The sequence below is a fragment of the Schistocerca serialis genome, chromosome 5 (assembly GCF_023864345.2).
Source record: "Schistocerca serialis cubense isolate TAMUIC-IGC-003099 chromosome 5, iqSchSeri2.2, whole genome shotgun sequence".
Lineage (NCBI taxonomy): Eukaryota > Metazoa > Arthropoda > Insecta > Orthoptera > Acrididae > Schistocerca > Schistocerca serialis.
The window spans coordinates 629056587-629084563 of NC_064642.1; the positions used below are offsets into that span (position 1 = coordinate 629056587).

General features: G+C 37.7%; 1 protein-coding gene across 6 annotated transcripts in view; it reads right to left on the bottom strand.

Moving 5' to 3' along the window:
• Positions 1-27977, bottom strand: part of LOC126480767 (protein slit) — an 834741-nt gene that overhangs the window by 27976 nt on the left and 778788 nt on the right. For 5 of the 6 annotated variants that reach the window (XM_050104063.1, XM_050104058.1, XM_050104061.1 and 2 more), the window contains 12 exons: positions 21494-21565; positions 19773-19844; positions 19012-19083; positions 13502-13665; positions 10466-10616; positions 6359-6505; positions 6182-6253; positions 5266-5337; positions 5024-5187; positions 1825-1957; positions 1621-1692; positions 1340-1411 (listed from right to left, as the gene is read on the bottom strand). In XM_050104063.1, coding sequence (XP_049960020.1) covers positions 1340-1411; positions 1621-1692; positions 1825-1957; positions 5024-5187; positions 5266-5337; positions 6182-6253; positions 6359-6505; positions 10466-10616; positions 13502-13665; positions 19012-19083; positions 19773-19844; positions 21494-21565 — 1263 coding nt within the window. The remainder of the gene's footprint in view (positions 1-1339; positions 1412-1620; positions 1693-1824; positions 1958-5023; positions 5188-5265; positions 5338-6181; positions 6254-6358; positions 6506-10465; positions 10617-13501; positions 13666-19011; positions 19084-19772; positions 19845-21493; positions 21566-27977) is intronic. The other variant, XM_050104062.1, reaches the window with a different exon arrangement.

The window sequence follows — 27977 nt, forward strand, 5'->3', positions numbered from 1 at the left end:
ATACTGGAAGAAAGAGAAAATTTCATTGCTTGTTAGTGTTATCATTCTGAAGGAAGAAAGGAAGGATGTCCTGTCGACATTGAGGTCATTAGAGATGGCACAAGCTCAAATTGTGTCAAGGATGCGGAAGGAAATCAGCTGTATGCTGTCAAAGGAACCATTCTGGCATTTGCCTGGAGTGACTGAGGGAAATCACAGGAAACCTCAATCTGGATACCCGAACAAGAGTTTGAACTGTCGTCCTACTGAATGGAAGTCTGCTGCGCCATCTCACCCAGTTGTTGTCATTCTAATAATAATCTAAAATGTAGAATAAATTTCCTTTACTTTATGTCTATGGTCAATAATTTTTTGTCATCAGACTACTGGTTTCAGTCTATAATGACCATCTTCAGATATGTTTTATAAAAACATGTCCTAATGTACTGCAGCCATAGTGGCATCATCAAATGTTAAACACAAAATTAGCATTTAACATTTGATGATGGCACTATGGCTGCAGTACATTAGGACATGTGTTATTCTGTATATTTGGGTCACTGTTTTATTTGCAACCATGTCGCAGCTTGTGAATCTACAACTTCATTCATTCCGTATCATAACAGTTTATTTGCTGACTGGATCAACAAAACATATTAAACTAAAAAATGTGTATGTCTCCATACATTCATGTAAGTCTGGTGTAATTACATCATTCTTTTTCAAGAAGAAAACTTTTCAGCCCAATTTTTACAGTGATGGATACCTGGGAAACGATATCTTGTATATTTGCTCCTATAGCGCAAGACAAAGTAGGAGAAAAATATTATTTTTGCATTCCAAATACAAATTATTTCAATTAGTAACTAATATAAGTTTGAGACTCCTAGAAGCTGAATACACAAAAACTGAAATGGATAAAATCCTGACTGTTAAGCTAGCAATGTACATCCACCTTTTGAATTATTTAATTGTGAATCAAAATAATTGTTTGGCATCACAAATTGTTGCAGTTATTAATACAATACTGATTTAGTGCATGGATTCTATACTTATTTCTGGATAAAAAGTGATTCTGTAACATATAATCAAAACATGGTTTTTAATTATGATGCTTTTCCTCTCTGAGTCGCAGTTTTCAGATTACTGTTTTATATTTTTCAAATGCATTTTAAAGTTTTCTCTAACACAATGCCTTGTGATGTAACTAAAATATTCTGCTAAAAAAACTCTGTTGTATGTGTTTACTGCTATACTTCTGTGCATCAAGCTAATGGAGCAATGTTGTTGCATGTGACACTTGAATATTCAATATTTTCATCTTCTAAAATTCTGTACTCTTAAAATAAAATGTACTCACAGGGTAGACAGTTTAGTCAGGTTGACAAAACTGTAATTTGCCAAAATTTGTATCTGATTGTTACTCAGGTCTCTGTCAAACAAAAAAATAAAATAGTATGTTAGAATATTTGTGTACATGAGCTTAAATAAGTCAGTTTCATTATTCTTACAATGAACTGTCTCTGGACTAAATCATTCACATTCACTTTCATACTGCTCAAACAGTTAGGAAATGGCAACTCTTGCAATGTTAGGATTATCATTATGTGTTTTGCAAGAAGGTTGATGCTATGAACTTACAATCTGGTCAGTGATTTTAGATGACTCAGCCGTTCTCTGTGAATCATTTGAATTTCATTGACATCCAGATACCTGCAACAAACACGTGACGTTATTGACCTGCATGTCCAAAACCAAAATGGTATGGGATTGTGGATGTTTAGGAAAAGGGTTCAGGAAAACATATCAGCCACAAATTGCATCATAATTAATGAAGTAACTCACAGCTCTGAAGTCTCTGGTGGAATGCCTTTGGGAATTTCCTTTAGCTTCACCCTGCTGCAACGCACAACTGTACCAGTACAAGAGCATTTTGGGGGGCAATAGTTATCTCCAAGGCAGCCTTGATCATTATCACCTGAAAAGAAAATATTGAACCCTCAGTGGAACAATAGAACAAACAAAGACAGTCACAGAAATAAACTGCAGTATAAATAAGCAGATTAAAAAAAATTACCAGCTATGTTCAATTCAGACCAACATAGTACTTATTTTTTTGACAGCCGGCTTCATCAATTCAAACATTTATTTTAATTCAGTAAATAGCTAAAATAACTTTCACAGCACATCTTCATGCATTTTCAATGAAATGAATTTTTGTGAAGTAAAGTGTGTATGCCAAAGTCTAGATTTGACTACAGTTATTAGAAATAATTGCAATGTGTGGCTATCATATTTCTCAAACAACGGAAAATCCAGGCTGGAATGTAACAATACCAGAGAGGGAAAGTTGCTACTCACCATATAGCAGAGATGCTGAGTCGCGATATGCATCTGCAGTGATGAGCAGTCCCTCTCAAAATATACTAAGGGTCTCACTGAAGCCTTCACTGACCATAATTATCCTCCCATCTTTGTACAAAAATAAATCTCCCGCACCTTATCTTTCCAGTCTCCCACCAACTCCCCCAAAGCATTCCCCTCGTAACTCAGTACCATCCGTGACTGGAGCAACTGAATCACATTCTCCGCCAGGGTTTCGATTACCTCTCATCGTGCCCTGAAATGAGAAATGTCCTGCCCACTATCCTTCCCACCCCTCCTACCATGGTGTTCCCCTGTTCACCGAACCTACACAATATATTCGTCCATCCTTACACAACCCCTGCTCCCAATCCCTTACCTCATGGCTCATACCCCTGTCATAGACCTAGATGCAGGACCTGTCCCATACATCCCCCTACCACCACCTACTTAAGTCCGGTCACTAACATCACCTATCCCATCAAAGGCAGAGCTACCTCTGAAACCAGTCATGTGATTTACAAGCTAAGCTGCAACCACTGTGCTGTATTCTATGTAGGCATGACAACCAACAAGCTGTCTGTCCACATGAACGGCCACCGACAAACTGTGGCCAAAAAAGAAGTGGACCACCCTGTTGCTGAACATGCTGCCAAACATGATATCCCTAATCTCAATGACTGCTTCACAGCCTGTGCCATATGGATCCTTCCCACCAACACCAGCTTTTCTGAATTGTGCATGTGGGAACTTTCCCTGCAATATATTCTACATTCCCATAACCCTCCTGGCCTCAACCTTCGTTAGTCACTGTCCTCACCCATCCATCCCCCTCCCTGTTCCCATTCTAGCACTACAGAGCCATCATTTCACTGCCACACCCAGTCTTTTAATTTCTTTGTATTTCTCTCCCTTCCGCTATTTACCCCCCTCCGCACCTTCCTCCTGCCCTCTGTCTAAACTGCAAAACTTCACTGTCTGCCACTCCCACCATACTATCCCTCCTCTTTTCCGCCTCAGCCTCCTCCTTACCCCCACCCAGTTGCCACTCCCATCATGCACGGGTGCTGCTGCTCGCAGTGCGGTTTCAGTTCTCTGAGACTGCAGACGTGTGTGTGTGTGTGTGTTTTTTGTGTGTGTGTGTGTGTGTGTGTGTGTGTGTGTCTACTTCTGACAGAGGCGTTAATGGCCGAAAGCTATAATTGTGTGAAGTTTTTTGTTGTGCCTATCGCGACTCAGCATCTCTGCTATATGGTGAGAAGCAACTTTCCTTCTCTGGTATTGTATCATATTTCTCACATGTATTTAAAAATTCTTTTTTGCTGTTTCTTCAAGTATTTTGTTTCATTTAAGAAATCAATTTCATGGCCACACTACCATTCTGTAAAAGACTCTTGAACCACTGATCACTAACACTTTTAAGTCCAGTGCCTAGAATTAAACTGATTCATCACTGTCAGCTCATAACATTAGGTCCTAAACCATGCACAAAGAAAGGATCAGCAAAGGACTTACAGCTTCAAAAACGATGTAGTACTTAGACTAGTGTCCTAATTATTTTGTATTCTGTCACAATACATGGAGAGGCGTTATAAGTGTTATCTAATGTTTTCTCTCAAATATTATTTAAGAAAACAATCAAAAGTTCTCATTTATTTGCCACACAAACAGGCACATGCATTCCTAAACTTATGTGCTATGTGTAGTTATTTCCTGTCATTTTGATTATTAATACTTTTGTCATTGTTTATGTTACTGAGGCCTTCTCACATCTTTTGATCTAGTAGTTGTTTTTTGTGTTTTATGGTGCTCAGTGTTAAAAATTTCAGTTCATTCATTCATTCATTCATTCTTGTGTTCCATAGATCCCATCAAGAAGGAGAACGTTCAGAAATGTGGAATGACTTAAGGTATGCATTAGCCTGAGACAAATACGTCAAAGAATCTGAGTACTGTTTTAACAATAAACTATCAGTATATAGCTTAATGCTATTCACACTTACACTATTCAAATTTAATAAAGTAAATCAGTAAGAAAGCTACTACTCGGAAAGGATAATTTCATTATATAATTGCTCTTTGTCTGATGATAGCAGCTTAATGTGTACTTGATTACAAAGGCATTTTTCAGAGAGAATATATAAATGTCTATAAATAATGAGTCCTATTTGTATTACATTAGTACATGTCATACCGTTTTATGATAAACACTAATTGCCATGTAGCTAGCAGAAATTTTCAATCACTGTATCTCGATATTTAGTGACCTCAACATGCCAGATTACCTAGAAAAAGTGTTCTGAATTCAGCCCAAAAATATGAAAAATACATTTTCATAAATGTGTCTTAGAGCATTATTTTCTTGGTAGCATGTCACACTTTTGTTTAAACTTTTGGCTAACACTGATGTAGCTTTTATTTGATTACTTTATTCATCAGGTATTGTCTCATTGACTTTTATTGTTTTTGTTTTCATATCTGTTAGAATGCATTCATTCATCACAATAGTCTTTCAACTATAAATTTACTTGTACTGTATTCAGTACTAGAAGTATGGGTGGGAGGGGTGAATGCAAATAATATAAGGGGTAAAGGTAATCACTTGCTGTATAGTACACACACACACACACACACACACACACACACACACACACACAAAGTCAGTCATTTTTGTACTTACTAGTACATTTAAATTCATGCTGTGGCAGTTCATGAACAGGGACATCTTTTACACGCAGTGGCAACTGGCACCTGGGACTGCCTGTGCTTAGATCTCGCTTCCTTAACCACTCCGCAAACCATGCCAAATGACAATTGCAGTTGAACGGGTTTGACAGCAGATTTCTGTAATTATACTCATTTGAAATGCAAACAGAGGAAATGTAACATTTTGTAAGAAGATACTATTTTTCAGTTACTTACAGAGTATGGAGTGATGTGAGGAAATCAAATGAGCCAGGCATCACACATGTTATCTGGTTGTCATACAGAGACCTGCAAGGAAAGTATGAGTTATAAATAGGAATAGGTATGAACAATTAACATAAATTCATCAGATTAAAGCAACAAATATAGAAAGTAATTTGTCAACTTCTCCTGGCATAATTCATGATGAAATAGTTCACAGATGAGTGGCCAGATGTTAGTGTCCAATGGGCACAATAATGTGGAAGCAACCACAACAGCTTTCCATCACCAGGTTGCTTGCTGAAATTTTATGCTTGTATGACAATGACATCTGGCTCTTCACCTGTGAACTATTTCATTAGGAAGAAAGCAAAAAATGGTTCAAATGGCTCTGAGCACTATGGGACTTAACTGCTGTGGTCATCAGTCCCCTAGAACTTGGAACTACTTAAACCTAACTAACCTAAGGACACCACACACATCCATGCCCGAGGCAGGATTCGAACCTGCAACTGTAGCGGTCGCGCGATTCCGGACTGAGCGCCTTAACCGCGAGACCACCGCGGCCGGCAGGAAGAAAGCAAACTTACTGTTCTGTTATATTATAGATGTTAGTTAAGAATTTTTTCTTCAGTGCACAGAAGACATTTTAAGCATATCGAATATGTAAGTGTACTTTTAATTGTATTAACAAGTAAGAATGAATTAATAAGACAATTCCTTACAGCAACAATTCTCAATTTTTGAAACCATGGAAATAACTATTTCAGTTTTCAAACGTGATATTGCTCTGTTATATACAATTCTTATACCAGAGATATTGAGAGCAGCTACAAATGTAACTAATATATAAGAAATTACAACATAGTAAATACAAAAATACAGTTCACTGCAACATGTTTGTTGTAGTTCATACAGGCTGAATACTTACAGAATTTTAAGACTGTTGAGGCCAGTAAACATTTTGTTATGAACTTCTCTAATTTTGTTTTCTGATAACAACCTATAACATAAAAGAAAGAATGCATGCATTGAATAATGTGACTGTGAAATAATTGCAGACAAAGTAGACAGTCTTGCAAATAATTGTAACTGAAACCACACTTACAACTCTGTTAACCGTGCCGTGCCCTCAAAAGCGTTTTCTTCGATTCCTGTTATTCGGTTTCTTCTCAGGTCAATTTTCAATAAATTTGGTAATCGACCAAATAACCCGTCAGATTTTATTCGACCGATTACATTATCATTCAGCAACCTGAAAGAAAGAAAAACTGTAATTATAATATCTACATGTAACTTTGACTTGCATTATTTCTAAAGAAATGTCTGATTATTTTGTGAAGTGTGTTGCAATTTAAATCTGTGGAATTCAAAGAGTCTGCTCTCTAATGAAATGGAGAACAATGTAGCAGTTCTAATGTAAAGACATCATATTTTGGAAAAAAACTTCTGTTAATAACACAGTCAAAACACCTCCACAGTTTTTCACAGAATGATTGAACTTCTTTATTGTAAGATATTAAACTGTTCTTTATGACAGAGAGTTTGAATTTATTGCTTGATTCAATGAAGTCTCTTTCCAACTTACAACTTATACAAAGTGAATTATTATTAATTCTGAAGGTATTGTTCTGCAGGAAGGGGTTTAAATCCTTAAATTGCTATCCTGATTCTGCTCTTCTGTCATTTACTCTTTCAGATGCTCTGGCTAGAATTGTGCATGCTGACCTTTACTACTTTTGCTATGTCTTGTCTGCAACAGAAGTACTTTTTCCTAATAGAGAAGTGAGGTACACTTTTGTGAATGTTCAACCTTTTTATCATGCACAGGTACTGTCAACTCTTGGGCATTACTATCAGAATATCAGTGTGATTGATGAAAAATGGAGAACTGATTAGCTGGAACTGCAGCTTCTGGTTTTTCAAACTATACTAGCAGTGAACAGACATAAGTAACTGATATATCTTTTCCATCAACAGATAAAGATACATCAATAGTAAAGAGCATGGATGCAATATGTGTAGTGGCTCCACAACAACAGGCAGTAACTGCTAGCACCCAAGCTGGTCCGTGGGGAATTGTGAAGATGGCAGTACAACTAGCCGAAGAACAGGTGGAAGTTGATTCGCTCTGGGCAGTCACCTGAAGCAAACAATCACCAGCTACATTATGCCACCATCTCGTCACTGGCACTGCTGCTGCACCTTGTTTACAACTGTACTCCACTCCTCTGGACTCTGCCAGATTTGCCATCTTGCCCTGCTGTACTGGCATAGCCCCCTTTGACTCAGAAGATGATTTTCCCCACTAAACTGTAAATGTCTTGATAAATCAAATGATAGTACACCTTTGTTGTATAAGCGTTGCTTGCATGCTGTTATTCAATAATCTGTTCAATCAAAAAATACTCACAAGTAACATATGTATTTTTTGCTTTCTTTTCTGCCTTCATAAATTTTTGAAGTTTCACAAATTCTTTGCCAATTTTTTATTCAATTATGCTCTGTCTCATAAATAAGAGTAACATACTCCTGGAATTCCTTGTTTCATCTTTTGTCTAACTCACCAAGAAAATGCTTACAGTTTTTATTAGTTCATGAATCAGTACTCTGTTACTTATTCATTGCACCATTCAAGTCTTAAAGTATTTTAAACTCCAATTATGTTTTTGGAATATGCTTCTTTCTACATTTGTTGAACTTAGGATTTTGTGACATTGTTTGTTTAACCTGAGATGTGCTTTTTTTCCTTGTAACATGATTTCTTTCTTTTACACATGATGGACATGACAATCATTACACACAATAGTTTCTACACAACATTATCCACAGCCACAGACTTGATAGACTCAGAGTAATAACCTGAAGTTTTTTGTACCACTAGTCTATTACAGTTTCTGAAGTATCCAAAGACTGCCTTCAAACAAGAGCATAGACACAACTGCATCATGCAGTAATAGTTGGAGAGTAATTTATTTTGACTTGTATGAACAGTGCCCCTGTTAACATAGTCTTGTGAAATAAAACTCTGTGCATTCTACAACTGTATCTAAAAACTTTTCTTGCAGACAAAAATTGCAAAAGTATTTTAGATTGCCTGGAGAAAATATAAATGTTCTTCATGATATTGCTGAGCCAATAATGCTGCAAAGAAAAATAGTTGTGTGTTGATAATAAATAGAGAAGAAGTACTAAAGAAATCTCATATTGTTTCTATTTATTAAGTATGAAGAATATTTGTCATTTGTAGTATAAGTAGCTCTTGGAAGATAGCTTATGCAGACTAGATGTAATGTCTCAGGAGAACATTTATCAAACCTGTTATGATAATGTTTCTGTGACTTAAGGCTAAAAATTATAACAAAATAATTTTGTTTACTTAATTTATCTCTTCTTGCAATCTTTTAAGGGAACCAAGAGCTCTAGTCTGAATAATGTACATAATGGTTGGTACTGTCATTGTTTTATAAAATGTTGAGGGTATTTCTGTTCAGATTTGATATATTTGGATTTTTTTGTTCCATATAATAGCTGCTTTCTCTACATTCTGGTGTTTTAAAAGATATAATTTTCAAAACTGCAGAAATGTGATACTTGCTCTGTTAAATTTACATCAATTATTATTTTGCTTCTAATGGATATTTTGCATCTGAATGGTATTAGTTTTTTTATAGTTGTTGACAGTTTCAAAATGTGTTTATTTGTGATTATCTTTACACAATAGCCATGGTTCTACAGCAGATTTCATGTTTTGTCAGGCATTATTTGGTAATCTCCACATAAACACAAAGCTGAGATCTTGAATTTGAAAGATTTATCATGAGAGCATTATTTGACAGCCACTAAAACTGTCAGATGGGAGATATTAAAACGTTGAAAAGAAAATGAAACTTCCTGAAATTGCCGGCCGCGGTGGTCTAGCGGTTCTAGGCGCGCAGTCCGGAACCGCGCGACTGCTACGGTCGCAGGTTCGAATCCTGCCTCGGGCATGGATGTGTGTGATGTCCTTAGGTTAGTTAGGTTTAAGTAGCTCTAGGGGACTGATGACCACAGTAGTTAAGTCCCATAGTGCTCAGAGCCATTTTTGACCTTCCCGAAATTCATGACATTTTAGCCCCTAACAGAATTCATGTTAAGCGCTACATTAGGTACAGAATTAATCACAGTCTTGGATTGTATTTATCACAACTTATTTGGACAGCAACAATCTGCAGCAGCAGGCCGCATTTCGAATGTGTAGCCAACATAGCCTATGACAACGATTTGCAACTCTAGCTAAAAATGTGATACCAAATTGTTATATAAATGAATCTATCATAGTGATGTGAGTTACGTATATTACTGTAAACTTTATGTAATGATGACAGATATGAGAGGTATTCAATAAATAACGCAACACCTTTTTTTCCATGGCCTATCTCAGTTGTAAAAAAGCATAATTTGTTGTAGGACATCATGGAATATTCGCAATTCAGCCCCAATAGTTTCATGAAATTCTGACTGGTGTCGGTCCTATACACAGCCTTGAAAATGTGTCTGCAATGGAGTTGTATTCCAAACAGAGAGCTGTCACTGAGTTTTTTTGGCAGAAAACCAGAGCATCACTGATATTTGTAGGTGCTTGCAGAAGGTCTACAGAGACCTGGGCAGTGAATAAAAGCATATGAGTTGTTGGGCGAGGCTTCTGTCACCATTGCAACAAGGTCGCACAAACATGTCCAGTCTACCATTTGCTGCCCAGTCACACACAGCTCACAATTAAACATCTTGCTGCACAATTATATGTCTCTGTTGGTAGTGCAGACACTCTCATCAATGAGCAAGATGTTGGCTCTGACTTTGACCAGTGGAGTGGTACTTGTTGGCATACAGGCCCACCCACTAAGATTACATAAGGCCGTCACATTGAACAGAGATTAGGCTTTATAGGGAGAAGAGTAGAGAATAATATGGTTATTGAAATCCAACATAAAAACTGCCTTCTTTCAGTGAAAAAAATATGTTGCGTTACTTACTGAACACCCCTCATATTAACTGTACTTATACTTTTGCACACATAGTAGGGACATACAGTATTTAAGATTTTATTTTCCAATACAAGAATATTTGTGAATTATATGTTTGAATTCAACTAAAATAGTGTAACAAAGGTCCTCCTCTTTGTTAGAAATAACCTACTTTAATGTAATACAACATCTTTAAACAATTTACTCACAGTTCTGTGGTGTACATTGGGATGTCTTTAGGAATTTCTGAGAGACCTCTTCCTGAGCAGTCAACAAGGGTCCCATCGCAAGAACACCCAGCAGGGCATTCAGTGTCAATGAGACATTCACCTGCTAACCGTGTCCGGTATTCTTCTACACCTGACAGCAGAATCATTGATATATTACTAGCAATTTTTATTTTCAACAAGTTGTAAAAATTATAAGTGCATATTCAACTGTTGATTTATGTCAATTCAGTACTTCATTAACTATGATTATTATTTTTTAGAATGATTATTTTGTTTTGTAAATCAAAGTTACACTTATTTACTGGAGGAAAACATAGAAGAAAAACTGGTGCAGAAGAAAAACTGGTACACTTCGATATAAAGACTGGAAATGAATGTGCCAATGAGAAGTAGTGATATGATCCAAAAATAGCAGAAACAGGATTTACTCTCTGTCAGCTGAAATTGTTTTGAAAGCAGTGTTGCCATACAGATAATTAATTCTCAGTTTGTGGTAAATGAAAATTCTTTCATTGAATGTCAGGAACAAACTAATCAAAAAAGACAAAGTCGGACTGAAATGCAAGGATGCATATGAAATATGTTGGCTAGTGAAGCATTTCTTTTAGTGTTGGAGTAAATTATATTATGTATTCTACAACACTGCAATTTCCAAAATAACTCTATTAATTGGCTCTTTTAGATGAATGACCTTGAGAGCCCATTACCAAAAAAGGCAGTGATTTTTACAATTGAGTTATTATTCTGATACAATCTCTCTTACTTACCTACTGAGACAAAACTGAAGTATAACACACATTATTTGCAACATACACCATGCTCTTAGTCACCTAAAATTAAATATAAGGTTAGAGCCAAGCACCCCACAACATGTACGGTTATTAGGTAAGGTTTGGGAATGGTTTTACATGCAGTTGTAAAGTGAAGTTCAAGTTAAATACAATGCAACAGTGTTTATTTACATGTAATCTGTGATAGATGATGAGCAATGAATACTATTTTTCCCCATTATTTGGAAACCAGCACACCAGAGACTTTCTCTCCACAGGGAGAATTATTTGTTATTGATAATACAAACAGTAATTATAAGAAAGTTTCTAACTGATTCTAAACTTTTTAAAAAGTTTACAGTTACAAAAAATCACTGTACAAGAGAGTGACAACATATATCTGATCCTATACATTTACTGAGGTAAGTGGTGAAGTTATGATGTCATGGTCTTTGTTATAACAATTTTGATTTAAAATAATTACAAGTCCATTAGTGCCATGATTTATAACTCCTAACAATGAGTAGCCATTATAAAAGTTATATATATATTTTTTATTATTATTGTCTCTGGAAGTCATGAAAGTGGTTAAAATTGTGAAGAGACAAGAAAGTTGGACAACACTTTCCATGAAGAGGCACAATATCCAGTACATTTACCCAGGACCTCTGCTGAAACAAATCAGTCAGGCCATTTCCTCTTCCATGCATTTTAGCAACATATCTCACACAAAGGTCTTTAATACTTCATAGATTACTCCAACAAGGCTATGAATTTCTCAAATGAAGCCCTGAAATTAGACTTTCTCTCCATGATATCCTTCGCACACCACCACCTGCTAACCTCCACAACATCCTTGTCAAATTACCCTGACCATTCTCCATATGACAAGATTCCTACCTTTATAATCATTCCACAATAAAACCAGGCCAATAGCCCAACCCACTGCCACTGCCATTTTCACTGGCAGAGCAACATGTGAATTTACTCATCATATACACCATTTGACACGCACTCACTGCAAGGCTCTCTGTATAGGGATGACCACCATCAAATGGGCAGAACACATGAATGGACACAGAATCATTGCTCACTTGGGGGACATCCTGTGCCCAGTTGCTACACAAAACAGTGTGAGCATAGGGACCTTATATATGCTATATCATATAATCCATTCTCTCTTCAACACACAATTTCACCTCCAATATGATGGTTGTAAGTACTTTCTCTTTTCCCTTTTGAACTCTCTCCCTTTCCCCCTAACTTTCTATTCCTTAATTGCACTATTCTTTTCACTTTTAATTTTCTTCTCCTTTTCTACACAAACGATCTTGTATTCCTACTCTGTGCCTTTGATCACCTATAAATAGAAGGTAGCACAGTGCTTAGGGATATATTATCTTTGACCTCCTCTCTCTGATATCTTTTCTGCATCTTCACCTCCCTTTTTCTTCAAAACAGATAGATCCCTCTTAACCTAGCATCTGGGAGACCTGCCACCCTGACACACTGCCTTTTTCCAACCTCCACCAACCAGACCCTATTTTTCTCCTGGAAAAGGAATGCACAATACTGAGAAATATGAGGCCTGTTTTCTATTTTAAATGTTTCCATCCTGGTACTGAGAGCTGGGCCTCCAGAAGGTATGTAATGACCAGCCTTCTGTCTCTTTATGATTTTAACTGTTTATTATATGTGCTAATCACCATAAAATATTACCTACAGAAGCTTTATTGTATTAATACCATTAGTTCTTCTATATTAAATTACATACCACTGTTAGTGATATATTAATTAGAAAGATATTAAGGTAATTGTGAGAAATGGATTTTGTGTCTAGAGTGCTGCATATTCAGAATAACTGTACTAATTGTCATTAAAAAACAGTGGCATGTGCTGTAAAAAGTAAGTTAATTTTAAGTTGACAATAAGTGAAAATGAATAACAATTTTACTCACTTTGTTGAATCAAAATTTGAAAATCTCATTGCTGGAAATTACTGATTTTCTTTCATTTTCATCTGCTAATAAGATGTATTTACATTTCCCTCAAAAGTTTGAGTAACTACACTAATATATTATCTGAGGATTAATTAGAACAGAAACAAACCATTTTACATTAGAATGTGTGATTAAGAAAGGTATGAGAGAGAGAGAGATCAGGAGGAAAGGATTGTTATATGGTAGTGAGCATGTAATCAAAGGGAAAGGACCCGTACAAAGCAGTGAGGTGTCTGCTCGCTTACCCTTACATTTGAACTTCTCATCTCTGAGAGATTCAATGCGTCTCCTCTGCATGCGCTTTGGAGAATCACAGCGGGCTCCAGATGTTTCAATGGGGTTACGGTGCAGGTACTCAGCCAGCCATCGCAGGTTGCAGTCGCATATAAATGGATTCCGAGCCAAGTGCCTACAGAAAGCGTAATGCATTACAAAGTGATATGAACAGTATCTATGTCACATATCTCAGGTCAGATTAAATTGAAAAACATTCCATGAAAGTGATGATTAATATCAATAGTCTATAGTGGACCTATGCATGGAGCACCACAAAAAAACGTAAAAGGAAACAGCATTTACACTGGTGTTTGAGTTCTTATGCTATTTTCTGGCTAAAGTATGTACACTCACACAAACAACCACACAGACACCCAAATGTGCACTCCCATGGCCACAGTGAGATTCTATGAATTTCTATTATTGTTGTATAATTAATATCAAACAAATCTTAAAAAACTGTTACTCAGTGATACATTCAGTATAGAAATCTCACTCTTTCATTGCACTATATCTAAATTTTCTGTGTGGATTTGTTTTTTTGTTTTGTTTGTTCTGTGATAAAAATGTTATAAAGATAGCAACAGATACATGACCAAGAACTGGGACTACACTGATGTAAAAAAATTAGAGGTTCATTAACCAGTAAACATCAATAATCTGAGTTTACATCCTCTGTAGGAGTCGTTCTTTTATAGTAGGAGAAACATTTTTAGAATATTCCCTCACCTATAAATAAGCATATGAAGTAATTTTTGGGTCAAGTACTCATACAACAAAATTTAAGAAAGTTTGTTGTCATCAATAATAATATTTATCTCTCTGGTCTCTTTGAGTACACATACTGTACTCAAGAGATACTTACATTACAGATCTGACAGTATAATTGAAAAATGAAACAATGTACTTCTATAAACAATTTGTCTAGAACTTATTACATTGTCTAGAACTGCACTATATATATTAGCTTCCTGCGGCTTCCTAATGTCTGATTTTACTTAAAAATTAATTTGACAGAGTTTTGACAAGTCTAATATCTGTAATATTATTATTCATCATGAAAGCAAATTACACTTCTCAGTATGCCAAAATAGGTGTGTTTTAACTCTTGTATACACTTGTCACAGCTCAAATGAAAAAAAGTGTGCTGATCATCAGAAAGTACACTTACGTTATGGATGTTAAGTGAGGCTTCCTACAGAAACTGAATGCAGTTACCTTAACTGTTGGAATAGTGTCTAGTTAGTACCAGTGATTCACTGAAACTTCTGAAGTTTACACTCTCACATTCCATGATGCCATATGTGGAAATATTTTGGATTGGCTCAATTCAGGCAGAAAATTTTTTTTAGCCCAAATGCTAGCAATCTGGACCATATAAGTTATCAACTCCTGAAGCTTACATGGGTCTCTGTTTACTAGGTTGTGAACTCAACATCTACTTCTACATCCATGCACTGCAAAATACTGTGAAGTGCATGGCAGAGAGTGCTTTCCATTGTACTAGTTATTGGGAGTCTTTCCTGTTCCATACATGTATGGAATGAAGGAAGAATGGTTGCTTGAATACCTCCACGCATTCTGTAATCACTCGAATCTTGTCTTTGTAATCCCCACATCTACATCTACATCCATGCTCCACAAGCTACCATATGGCACATGGTGGAGGGTGCCTTGTACCATACTAGTAATTTGCTTTCCTGTTCCTCAGGAACGGAGTGAGGGAAAAACAATTGTCTGTGTACCTCTATATGAGTCCTAATTTCTCTTATCTTACATTTATGGTCCTTATACAAAATGTACATTGACAGAAACAGAACTGTCATGCAGTCAGCTTCAAGTGCTAGTTCTCTGATCTTTTCCAATAGTGTTTCACGAAAAATCTCCATAACAACTGCATGCTGATTGAACCTACTGGTAACAAAGCCAACAAATCGCCACTGAATTGCTTTGATGACTTCCTTTAATTTGATCTTGTGGGAATCCCAAACACCCGAGCAGTGCTCAGGAATGGGTCTGCACTACCAATGCTGTATTCGAACATTATGTGATTGTTCTTCCTACTCATCTGCATCAACTTACATTTTTATGCATCTAGGGCAACCTGCTATGCATCGCACCATCTACAAATTTTGTCTACGTCAAATTATATCCTCCTACAGTCACTCAATGATGACACCTTCCCATACACCAGAGTACTGTGAGCCAACAGCCACAGACTGCTTCTTACTCTGCCCTTCAGATCATTTATGTATATAGAAAATAAGAGCAGTCCTGACACATTTCCCTGGGCACTCCCGACTACACCCGTCTCTGATGAAAATTCACCATCAAGGACAACATACTGGGTTCTGTTACTTAAGAAGTCTTTGAGCCACCCACATATTTGAGAACCTATTCTGTCTACGCATACCTTCATTAACAATCTGCTCTGGGGCACTGTGTAGAATGCTTTTCTGAAACCTAAGGGTATGAAAAATCTGCCTGTTGCCATCCATCCATGGTTTGCAGGAAATCATGTAAGAAAAGGTCTAGCTGAGTTTTGTTCGAGCAATGCTTCCTAAATCCATGCTGATTTGTGGAAAGAAGCTTTTCTGTCTTGAGGAATTTTGTTACATCCAAACTGAGAATACACTCAAGAACTCTCCTGCAAACTGATGTTAAAGATATTGGTCCATAATTTTGGAGGTCTGTTCTTTTACCCTCCTATCTACAGGAGTCATCTGCATTTATTTCCAGTCATTTGGGACTCAGCACTGGATGAGAGATTCATGACAAATGCAAGCTAAGTAAGCAGCCAATCCCACAGTATTCTCTATAAAACCAAACTGTGTTTACACCTCGACCTGGCAGCTTATTTGTTTTCAGCTCTTTCAGTTGCATCTTACATTACAGGTGCCTCTAGTATGTCCTTCATATGGGAATCTCTGAGACGGTCCCAGGATGGTGTGTTTGTATGATCCCCCCTGTGGGAATGATTTCTTAAACATGAAATTTTAAACTTCAGCTTTTCTTCTGCTGTATTCTATTGTCATGCCAGGCTAGTCAATGAATGACTCGACAGAGTCCTTTGATAAATGATACTGCTGTATCCAGTTGCTAGTGCGCGAGAGTGTGAGTTGGCCACGTGTGGTATCCCTTCACGCATCTCTCTCTCTCTCTCTCTCTCTCTCTCTCTCTCTCTCTCTCTCTCTTTCAAGTGTAACCATCTCTGTCTTCTCAGCATTTTGTGATTTTCATTATTAAACCACAGTGAATCTTTACTGGCCGTAATCCAGTTATTTCTCTAGAGCACAATTTGCAATCAGTTTAAACTTTGCTCATAATTCCTCCATGTCCATCACACAGGAACATAGCAAAAATACTCTCCTAGCCTTCTTGATGAATTTATTAACATGGTGACATGATAACTAAGCGCAGTGTCTGTACCGATGCCATCAATAAGGTCAGGCCTGTCTGAATCTACAAGGTCTAAAATATTCCCATTGCATGTGGGCTGTCAAACTAGCTGCTCAAAACTGTTTTCAGAAAGTGTGTTCAAAATTAATTCACATGGCTTTCAAGATGAAAAATCAGAATTGGGTTTCACATGTTTGATGCTTTTGGAATCTATGCTGGTTGCCACTGGGAAGGTTGTTGTGTTTGAGATACCTCATTACAATTGAGAAATGTACAGCAGTCAGTCACTAATAATATGTTTATTGCAGATCTAGTTGGATTTCAACCACTGTGTGGTAACATGCAAGGCATGTCATCATTATCACTTGCATACACAAATAGTCCCTACTGCATCTTATTGCCTGATGATAGCCACACTGTGTTTCGAAACCTAGTTAGATCTACAATAAACAGATTATTACCAACTGATTGCTGTACATTTCTCAGTTTTAATAAACACAAGTCACTGAGCACACCAGTTCCATTAGGAATCAAATCTGATACTTCATTATTTTTGAGTTCAGAATATGTTCTAAGGTTCTATAACAAATAAATGTCAAGGGTATTGGATGGTAGTATTATGGGTCACTTCTGCTTTCGCGAGTCATACATTGTATAGTTGTGATGATTTCCTTCCTGAGTATACAGTGAATCTGTCCTAAATGATTTCGTCATCACAGCTCTCTAAGATAGGTTATGCTGAGAGACAATGAAAAGTATTCCTCCCTTGGTGTCAGCTTCAAAGATAGGAGGATAACTACTTTCAAATCAAGTGATGTCACAAGGTTCAAGGCATTCACCTTTAAGCTGTTGGAAATTTCTAACCAAGTGACGTCACAAGACGTTGTAAAGTTGACTGAGCCATTTCCTAAGATACCAGTCTCCTTTTTTTTTTTTTTTTTTTTTTTTGGGGGGGGGGGGGGGGGGGAGGGGGGGGGAGAGAGAGAGAGAGAGAGAGAGAGAGAGAGAGAGAGAGAGAGAGTTGATATTGCTTGGTGCGATATAACTATTTGATGCATGAGGCTTTAAAAATTATCCATCACTGAGAACTTGCTTTACTGCTTGTTCCTCCCTTTAATGATGCCTATGAAAGAGCTTTTAGCATTGCTAGAAAAAACATTAATGACTTTGGGCCTAGTATGAATATGGCAACCTTGAGTGCTTTGATAATTAATAAAATGAACTGTTTGTCCTCAGAAAGAGCAAGTTACCAAAATAATTGCACAAAGGATCAGATTCCGGTGGCAGTGAGTGCAATAAGATTATCTCTCAAGAGAATAATATCGTCTGTTGCCAGTGAAAATCTAGATTCTGTATTATACAAGGTCTTCATCATAATTTTTAAAATTTTCCTGGGTTTCACACAATGTCTTCTTGACAATAAAAGAATTTCATCCAACCTCTCTCTTTTGTTGGCCCTATGCTTTGTTTTATACGTATTAAACACCTTATCACTTACGACTTTTGTGGTTGATGCAAATAAATTGTTTGAAAGGAGTAGCAGTATCTATTCAGTTGACAACAGATAGGAATATTCTTTTCAGTTTGGGATCAATCACTCTCAAACATGTACAATACTCAGTAACACACAGTTTACATGTGCTTAACATTTTAATAGAATACTTGTCCACAGGTGAACTTCTTACCCAGATCTGAGAACAATAGTGAAAAATACTGTAATAAAAAGCCTGAGTGAATGGCACTTAGAATTCATACTTCATAATGTTTTGTGGTACTTCTGTAAAACTACTTGGCTGCAGCAACTGCTTTTCAGTCCTTGAATCTAGATATTCAGGTAATTTACAGAAAGAGTGGCTAATGGGTCTTTTTAAATTCATCTTCATGGGGAATCTTAGGCGCATTCAGCTGTGCTTCATTAGTATAGTGTTATTTGACAAGCCATTCAGCTAGTTTAGTGACTTGTGGCAACTCAGTCAAATCACTGAAACACATAAAGTGATACAAAGTGTAACATCGTACCCAATATGAAGGCCAAACATACAGCATGTTTATGCATATATTGCAAGAAAACATTACTTACAGTGTTTGAATGCTCTTTAATGAGTCAAAAGTTCCATTGGCCAATGACTGGATGTTGTTGTCATACAGAGACCTGCAACAATAAAGAGAATGCAATTATGATGTGATAACAATTTATATTCCCGGTAAATTAGTTAACAAAATTATTGAAAGGAATAGAAAAAACATGTTTGAAAGATAAATTTATTTCTAAAAATGAAAGCCATTTCCTAATTTTTGTTTCCTAACATGAAGAAATTAATAAGTTTGGAAGATTAGGCTCTATTTTACCACAAAGAATTATGGTTTCCTGGACTATGAAATATGATGTGCGATGCTTAATGGAAATAAAACTGTTTAGCAAAAACATTGTGACATTTTCAAGTTTAAATGTAACACAACTTTTGTGTAACAACTATGAGGCTGTGTAGCTCATGGTATTAATCAAACAATTAGTAGGTTTAGACTATAATACTGCTTAGAAAAATGTTTACTGAGGCCAATGAAAAATTGGTGAAAATGGTGACTATTAATCTTCTTCTTGTAGGAAAATTCTTGTAGAATGTAAATACTTTTAGACTGAAGCAGACCACTCACTGAAGAGCAGAAGCATTGAGTTGTCAATAGGCACACACAAATGGTCACAAAAGGATAATTCCGAAAGCTAGCAATTTTCTTTCTGTTTGTGCCAGTTGACAATTCAGCACTTCTATTTATCTACACATATATGATTTACTAAGTCATGAAAAGTTAAAACAAAACACTGCATCATATGTTACTCACAGAAGATTTAGGCTGTGTAGGTCCCTGAATGTATCCTTACGAATACATGAAATTTCATTGGCATTCAGCAACCTGCAAAAGGAAAAAACAGATTTGTTTACTTCAGTTCCAGAAACACTGCTATAAGTCTAAAGTTTCAAGTATTCTCTTTGCTGTACAGGGCAGAGACAGGTGACAACTGTGTTCATTTGTGCAGTGTGAGAAGTTCTATTATTTTTAAATATGAATTAACCATTTCAGTACTCTGCAACATATACACGTAAAAATGAAAAAAAAAAAAAAATTGTTATTTTTTTCTGTTTTGCCTCTTTCCCTTAGTTGCTTCAAATTCGTGGAGGTATGTACCATCTATGCGACTGATTGAAGGTAGTTTGTTTATTGCCAATGCGTTTTGCTTCTTTTATTTGGGAATCATCATCAGTGGTGATTTCCAGTGCTGTTAACTCGTGTGTGTGGTTCTGGACATGTATTGGTAGTTTCCATACTCCAGCTGTCTGATTTCTGGCTTTCTTTCATCCAAATTTGTCACATTGCATGTATCACTTGCACTTTCCATTTTGTGATCAACATGTGTTTGGTAGCACCAGTTTTTGTATAATCATTTGAGAAAGATTACAGGGTGCATGTGCTTCGATTCTGTCAGCACAGAGAGTCATCAGAGGATGCGTGCAAAGTAAACGTACACGCCTCAATATGTGCAGGACTAGCGTGGTATGAGCAGAACATGTGCAATGCACTGTAGTGTCATGTCACATCCCATGTGCTATACGGATCTCAATTTGCACTTAGTCTTATGCCGTGCTCTCCAAACAGGCATGTCTATCACTTCAGTAAAAAGTCAGACATACAACTGATACTGACTAATAACAAGTGCATCTGGAGCCATTTATCATGAAATCTCAAAACTGTGTCTCCATTGTTCTCCTAGGAAATGAAAATATCAGATGTTACTATGTTTTAAAAGCTACCATTAGCACTGTACCTTTAATCCATGACATTATTCTTGTTTTACCAGCAAATGCTTAAAACTACTACAATGTGAATATATAACGCATTTGCACATGACTGAATGTTATCTGTTTTAGAGCAAAATAATATACAAATTTCATACAAACTATACTCTTTCAGTTAAGTGCATGATAGATAGTATGACTAAGTGGTAGCATTAATATGTGATGACTAATAGATATTTTAAAAATTGTGCTTCATTCCCTCCACCCCTCTCCCCTTCAACAAAATTAATGTGATTTACAACCCCCACCCCACCTCCAGTTCATAGCCTGGGTATACTATATATATGAAATAACTCTTTTCTACATCTTATAACCTTTTTTTGACGAAATACAAAACAGTGACAATGGAAAACGAGATATCGCCATTTTTTTCGGACTTACAAAAATTACTTATCTCCTAAAGTTCTACAGAGTTAAATTTGATAGCAATGAGAGGAGCAGCTATATTTCAAAATTATTGCAGCACAAAACCTTAGTTTATTTCATAAAACGTAATAGGAATCTTAAATGAAACAATGAAATAGGCAGATAATGTGTGTGAAAGTCAATGTTGTTGCATAATTATATTCAAATCATCAAACATATATGTTATTTCTTTGGACGCAAGAGACGGAGATAGAACTGCACAGGTAGAAACACTAGTTACAGAACACTATCAACAGTGAAATAGCAAATAGACTGCAGTTGTTCGCAGAACAGTTTACTCACAGAAGTTGTAGTGAAGACAGACCATGGAAAATGCCTGCTGGAAGATCCTTTATCTTGTTGCCATATAGCGTTCTGAAACACAGTTGAAAAGCTAATTAATGCTACTATTTAAATCAGCATGTGAGTTAATGTTTGTGCAACCAATTAAGTAGTGAAACTTTTATAAATTGTGAAATACAGGCTATGCATGTAAATGTTAGTGGTGCAGACGTGGTAATTGTTCACCATTTAGAAAACATAGGATTAAGATGTCATCTATTTCAAACAGGACAACTTTGACACACTGTGAGTGCATGCCAAATAGCTATATTAAAGTTACTTCAATGTTCTGGCCCAATTTAAATACAGTAAGTCTAATCTCATTGTGGAATTAGCAACAAGAAGAAGAATGGAGATGCAATATGTTTAACTGTGATATTTATATATTATTTTTTAAAAATATTATTTAATATTGACTGGACTGTGTACTTATCAGTTTTGAAAGTCTTTGGAAGAATGCATTCAAAGCAGGAATGAGGATTAGGGTTTAATGTTCCATTGATGATGAGGTTATTATAGACAACAGAAATTCAGACTGGTGAATGATGGATAAGAAACTGATGGAGTCCTTTTCAAAGGAACCATCCCAGCATTCATCTTAATCACTTTAAGGCAACCATAAAAAACCTAGATCTGTATAGCAGACAGAGGTTTAAATATCATTCTTCCAGAATGAGAATCGAGTGGCGTAACTGCTGCATCGTCTTACTGCAATTCAGCTTGCTGGCATCTGCTTCATCACATAGTGTGTCACTGCACATGTCTGTTCAGAAAATGCAACAATGTCAACATTTCCCCAAGAGTTTTCAAGATACTGTGATTGTGAACAAGTCCCATTCCTGTAGTTCCTGTGATCATGATGATATCTGAACTCTCAGTACATCTCCAACATGTTGCTTACTGGTACCACTTTCAAGCAACTGTCTTATGTCTTATGTGGAATAATGTCTGTCAGTCTGCAGAAATTTATCCAAGATGGGACATGATTCTAAATTTCCGTTTTTATTTAACTGAGTCTGAAAAATATGTTGTGCTCCACAAACTAAATTTGACGAGAAGTATCTACACAAGATTATTGTATTTCAAATGAGTTATTGAAATCACCTTAAAATTTTTGAGATAGATTAATTTGATACCTAAACACTAATCAAAACTCAGTAGTATAAGCAAAGTACAGCTTTTACATTATTAGTATGAATACGGAAGCTACTTTTTTAATTCAATGACTTGTAATTACAAACTCAAATGATTACATTCAGAGGAGCCAATGAACTATGAAATAAAGCTATAAAATATTCTCAAAAGTTTTTATTCACATTCCAATAATCTTGGACTCAAAATGAAAATTAAAAGTATGAAAAAAAAAAAGAATCAGACAGTGCCAATGACATTCTGGTCCAAGCTGCAAGAGGTGACAGTCACGTGTGCATGAAGTGATGTTGCTTCTGTGAATGTTTCTTTTTCTGATGAAGGCTATGGCTGAAAGCTAATGTGTGGGTGTCTTTGCTTGTCTGCAACTTAAATGTGTCATCTTTATGGTAAGTAGCAATCTATATTTTCCTTACATTGTTAAACAGTTTAATGACTATGCTAACAGTGCCCACTATACAAAAATTATATACTAAACTAAGATCATTGACATCAGTCTCAAGTAATGTGAGAGAATAATTTTTGTTTACACACTACTTCAGCTGTAAAATTCAATTATGCATGCAATAGCATCAGCCCCAATCCAAAAGCTCTAGCTGCCCACCCACTTCCACAAGTCCCCAGAAATGAAAAGAAAAAAAAAATATTTTTATAGCTCGTGCCACTGATCCTAGCAAGTTTTGTCACCTCCACAAAACTGGTACTTGCAAACCACACCCCTGTGTCACTCTAGTCACTCCTACACCTCTCTGGATAATCTGCAATGCTAGACTACTGTTTCAGTGTTTGGGAGCTTTATCAAGTACATTTGGCAACATACACTGATTTCAGATATGCACTGCCAGGATCATCACAACATGTTGGTATACTCCAAGTGAAAGTGTAACAGAGAGAATTTAAATGGCTCTCTTTTGAAGAAAGGTAACATTGTTTTGTAGAAAACTTGTTGGGTAAATTTCAAGACCTTGTATTCAAGTCAGGATGTGCGACAGTGATGCCTCCACCATATATCTGTTTAGGTTGTGCCATATGTTGGACAGAAAATTCTAATATTAGTATAGCGTCCCCACTGGCACCCACTGTACATAGGCTTGCAGCGTATATACAGGATCTAGTCACATTACGTGACCACTGCCTATGCTCAACATCAATGTGCAATTACCACTCACAGATGGCAGCTGACAGCACTAACAGTTGAGGGCGTATGAAATTCTAAGAGAAGCATTACGGAAGGACAGCTATGCCCAACACCAATTCCTTTTACGGATTTCAACTTGATGGCCAAGAAAGCTACTTATGATGATTCGAACTGTGACTGGCATATATCACAGCACTATATAGGCAGCCACCTTCTGGCCATACAACCGAACATCTCTTCTTGCCCATGGTTCACCTTGGTGAAGCTTAGTAGACATCATGTGACCTCTCTTCTGCGTGAGGCGGGGACAAGGGTTTTATCCCACCCACCTACTCCGATTGAAAATCATGCCTTCTGGACACTGATCAGGACACAATGGTGGTTGCAGATCTGAACCACATATTGGTGTGTACCAAGTACTCGGCCGAATGGGTGGTCTGGTACAAAAAATTAGTTGTGAGTGGTTAGCTCGTCCATATGAGTGTAACTCCCCTACTTCACCAGTTTGATATCTATAGTTGTTATTTGTCCGTGAACTGTTTACAAGAAGCCAATAACCAACTTTGACCTATATGTTGAGTCGATCTTGTCCTCCCATGCAACCAACCAGGTTTGAAAACTGGGATGTCTGTTGTGTTTTCACTTTGTGTAAGAACCTATCTGTGTAAACTATGCTGTCATCTAGCTTTCAGTTATAAGTTTCTGTGGATGTAATTCTCCTCTGGAACAAACCTGGTTCACACTCTGGGTCACAATTTTGTGTTTTTTAATTTATTTAATGAACTTATCTTTGTACATCACACTCTTATCATTGTTCTTTTGTGGAAATTACACTAATGTTATCTTGACAATGTAGTAACTACTGCTGGCTGTTCTGTTTTCTTTTTTTAGCATTTTTATTTTACATTAAGAACTTACGTTTGTTCATCAAACTCTTTTTATTGTTCTACTGCGAAAACTACAGTTATGTAAATAGGCACTTTTGTCACTACTGCTGGCTGTATGAGCTTTGCTGCACAAAGCTAAAAATAGATAAATGAAAAGAATGTGTTGGGGGGATGTGGATAACAGTACAGTCATTGCCATAATGTGGAAATGGAGTTAGTTGCCTGATTTCCAAAATGACATGATCACTGGCTTTCGGGTCAACGGCTAAGTTTGCGAACTGTTCACATGCCACCACGGTTGAAGTATACCATGCATTGCAAAATGGCATTATCTCACATTGGCGCCGAGGCAACTGTAGTGCACTATGGGCCATAGACGACGGGGTGAGCGACAGCTGCAGAGATGTATGCAGACAAATAGACATGCAACCGGTGAGAAACTCACGCCCCAGATGAACCAAGGGCTACTACCAACAGTGTCTCCTCAATGATCACTCAGCGAATGTTGCTGCATATGGGGGCCTCTGTAGCAGACAAGTGGTTCATGCAACCTTGTGGACTGCTGTTCATTGGTGACAAAGGTTGGAAATTGCATGTCTATACTGCAACTAGTAGTCCACTGAGTGACAACAGCTGCCCTTTACAGTGATGACTCACGATTTATGCTCCATCGGACAGATGACTGTTGGCATGACAATGTGAAATGCCTAACAGCAAACACCCTACAACAATAGTCGGAAGGGTCCTGACTGGAGAAGGGAGCATTATGCCTGAGGAATGTTTTTGTGGATTACCTGGGTGATTTCTTGATTCTATAAGACACACAGGACCGGCACAAGTATACACCTATCCTTGGGGACCATTCCCACCATTGCGTGCAGTTTGTTCTTCCTCTGTATGATGGCATCCATCAGCAGCACAATGCAAATGTCACACAGCTCTCAGTTTACGTGAATAGATCGAAGAGCTCCAGGATGAGTTTGCTGTATCCCCCTGGCCACCATACTTCCTGGATTTGTACTTTCTGGATTTAAACGCAGTCGGGAATCTGTGAGACCATCTTGATCAGGCTGTTCACACCTTGAATCCTCTACTGAGAATTTTAGTGTAGCTGGCCATGGCACTGAAGTCCGTATGGCTCCACATCCCTGTCAGTACCTCCCAAACCTCATTGACACACTTCCTGCAGGACTTGCAGCAGTCCGCACTGCAAACTGGGATTATTCAGGCCTTTGACATGTGGCCACATTAATCTGACTAGACAGTGGTAGAGGATGTGGAGTGCGTGCAAATGGTAGTATATAGTGTGTCACTGTGTCGAGTAAAGCCAGAAAATGGCATCCTGATTCTAAGAGAGTTACCCTCACTATCCACTAAACAGCCTCTGCGTCATGTACCTCTGTGGAACAAACTGTGAAAAACTTAGGTATGGAAATAGCCGACATGTGCAATGCTTTCACTCACGCGTTTTACCCGGTAAACGATTCCCGGAAGCAGTCACGTGTAACACAAAATCACCAAAGCAGTTCTGCCAATGCGTATTAGTGCCTACGTGTAGTTGCAGGCAGTTTTTCACTGAAATCAGAACGGTCAGAAAGCAACGCTGTTTAGCTGCATCATTCCCTTGACAGGCCTTTATGCTCTGTCTCCAAAGCGCACGCACCTCTTGGTCCTCTGCGACTTTTACGAGCGGCCCCTTGTCCCCTGAGTGTCGCAAATCTACCGGCTAAAGGGCCCAGCAGGCTAAATTAATCTCTGCGGAATCACTGTAGGCTGAATTCCACTGTTTGCCACGGCTTTCATCCTGCTTGCCGGCCAGGGTGGCCGAGCGGTTCTAGACGCTACAGTCTGGGACTGCGCGACTGCTACGGTCACAGGTTCGAATCCTGCCTCGGGAATGGCTGTGTGTGATGTCCTTAGGTTAGTTAGGTTTAAGTATTTCTAAGTTCTAGGGGACTGATGACCTTAGATGTTAGGTCCCATAGTGCTCAGAGCCATTTTTTTCATCCTGCTTGCTGAAACGAGCATTTCAAACTTCTTTTAAAAAACTTCGAAAGCGAATGGGAGCTCTTTGCCGACGTGATTGCCAGCTATCAAGTGATACATATTTTCTTTCCTAGCGTTTATCCCGCCGCACACTGTCCACTGTTTTCACGATTTATCAAATTTATTTTATTTGTACTTTCTGGCCAAAGTCTCTTCTTTCGCCATAGTCGCCAGTTTCCCTAAAGGAAGGAAGTCATGTATGTCATCTGTCTGTTTCATGTGTTATTGTATTTTGAACTTACCGTGTACGTACACTCTAAGATAAAAAAAGTCTTCTTTTCATAGCAGCATCCCTTTGGTTATCATCTGCTGCACTTTTGCAGCACAGCGATACGTCGACGATATTCTAGGCCCAATTTTGTTGCCCTGGGCTTACATTTCAGCAAGATAATGCCTGCCCGCACAAGGCGAGAGTTTCTACTGCTTTTCATCGTGCTTACCAAACCGTAACTTGTCCAGCAAGGTCGCCGGATCTCTTCCCACTCGAGAGCACTTTTAGCCTTATGGTTCAAATGGTTGAAATGGCTCTGAGCACTATGGGACTTAACATCTGAGGTCATCAGTCCCCTAGAACTTAGAACTACTTAAACCTAACTAACCTAAGGACATCACACACATCCATGCCCGAGGCAGGATTCGAACCTGCGACCGTAGCGGTCGCGCGGTTCCAGACTGTAGCGCCCAGAACCGCTCGGCCACATCGGCCGGCTAGCCTTATGGGCAGGGCCCTCCAACCATCTCGGGATTTTCACGATCCAACGCACCAATTGGACAGAATTCGGCACGATATTTCTCAGGAGGATATTCAGCAACTCTACCAGTCAATGCCAAGTCAAATAATTGCTTGCATAAGGGCCAGAGGTGGACCAACACGATGTTAACTTGTTCAGTTTATGAAGTTCTCTCTCTTGAACAAATCATCCATTTTTCTGAAATTGTAATCATTTGTTTGTACATGTACATCACATCTACCGATATCCGTCTCATTCGGATAATTCCTTCCTGGCGCGCGATTTTTTTTTTTTTTTTTTTTTTGTCTTAGAGTATTTGTTTGTGGTACGGGGTTGGGTAAGCCCAGCATTTGCCTAAACGGGCGTGGAAACCGGCATAAAAACTGCACTCAGACTGGCCTGTGCACAAGACCAATGGCCTTGACCCGCAGGACGCATACGATCCAGGTCTGGTTCACCTCTATGTCTTGCAAGCTAGCTCGCTGTGCTTTTCA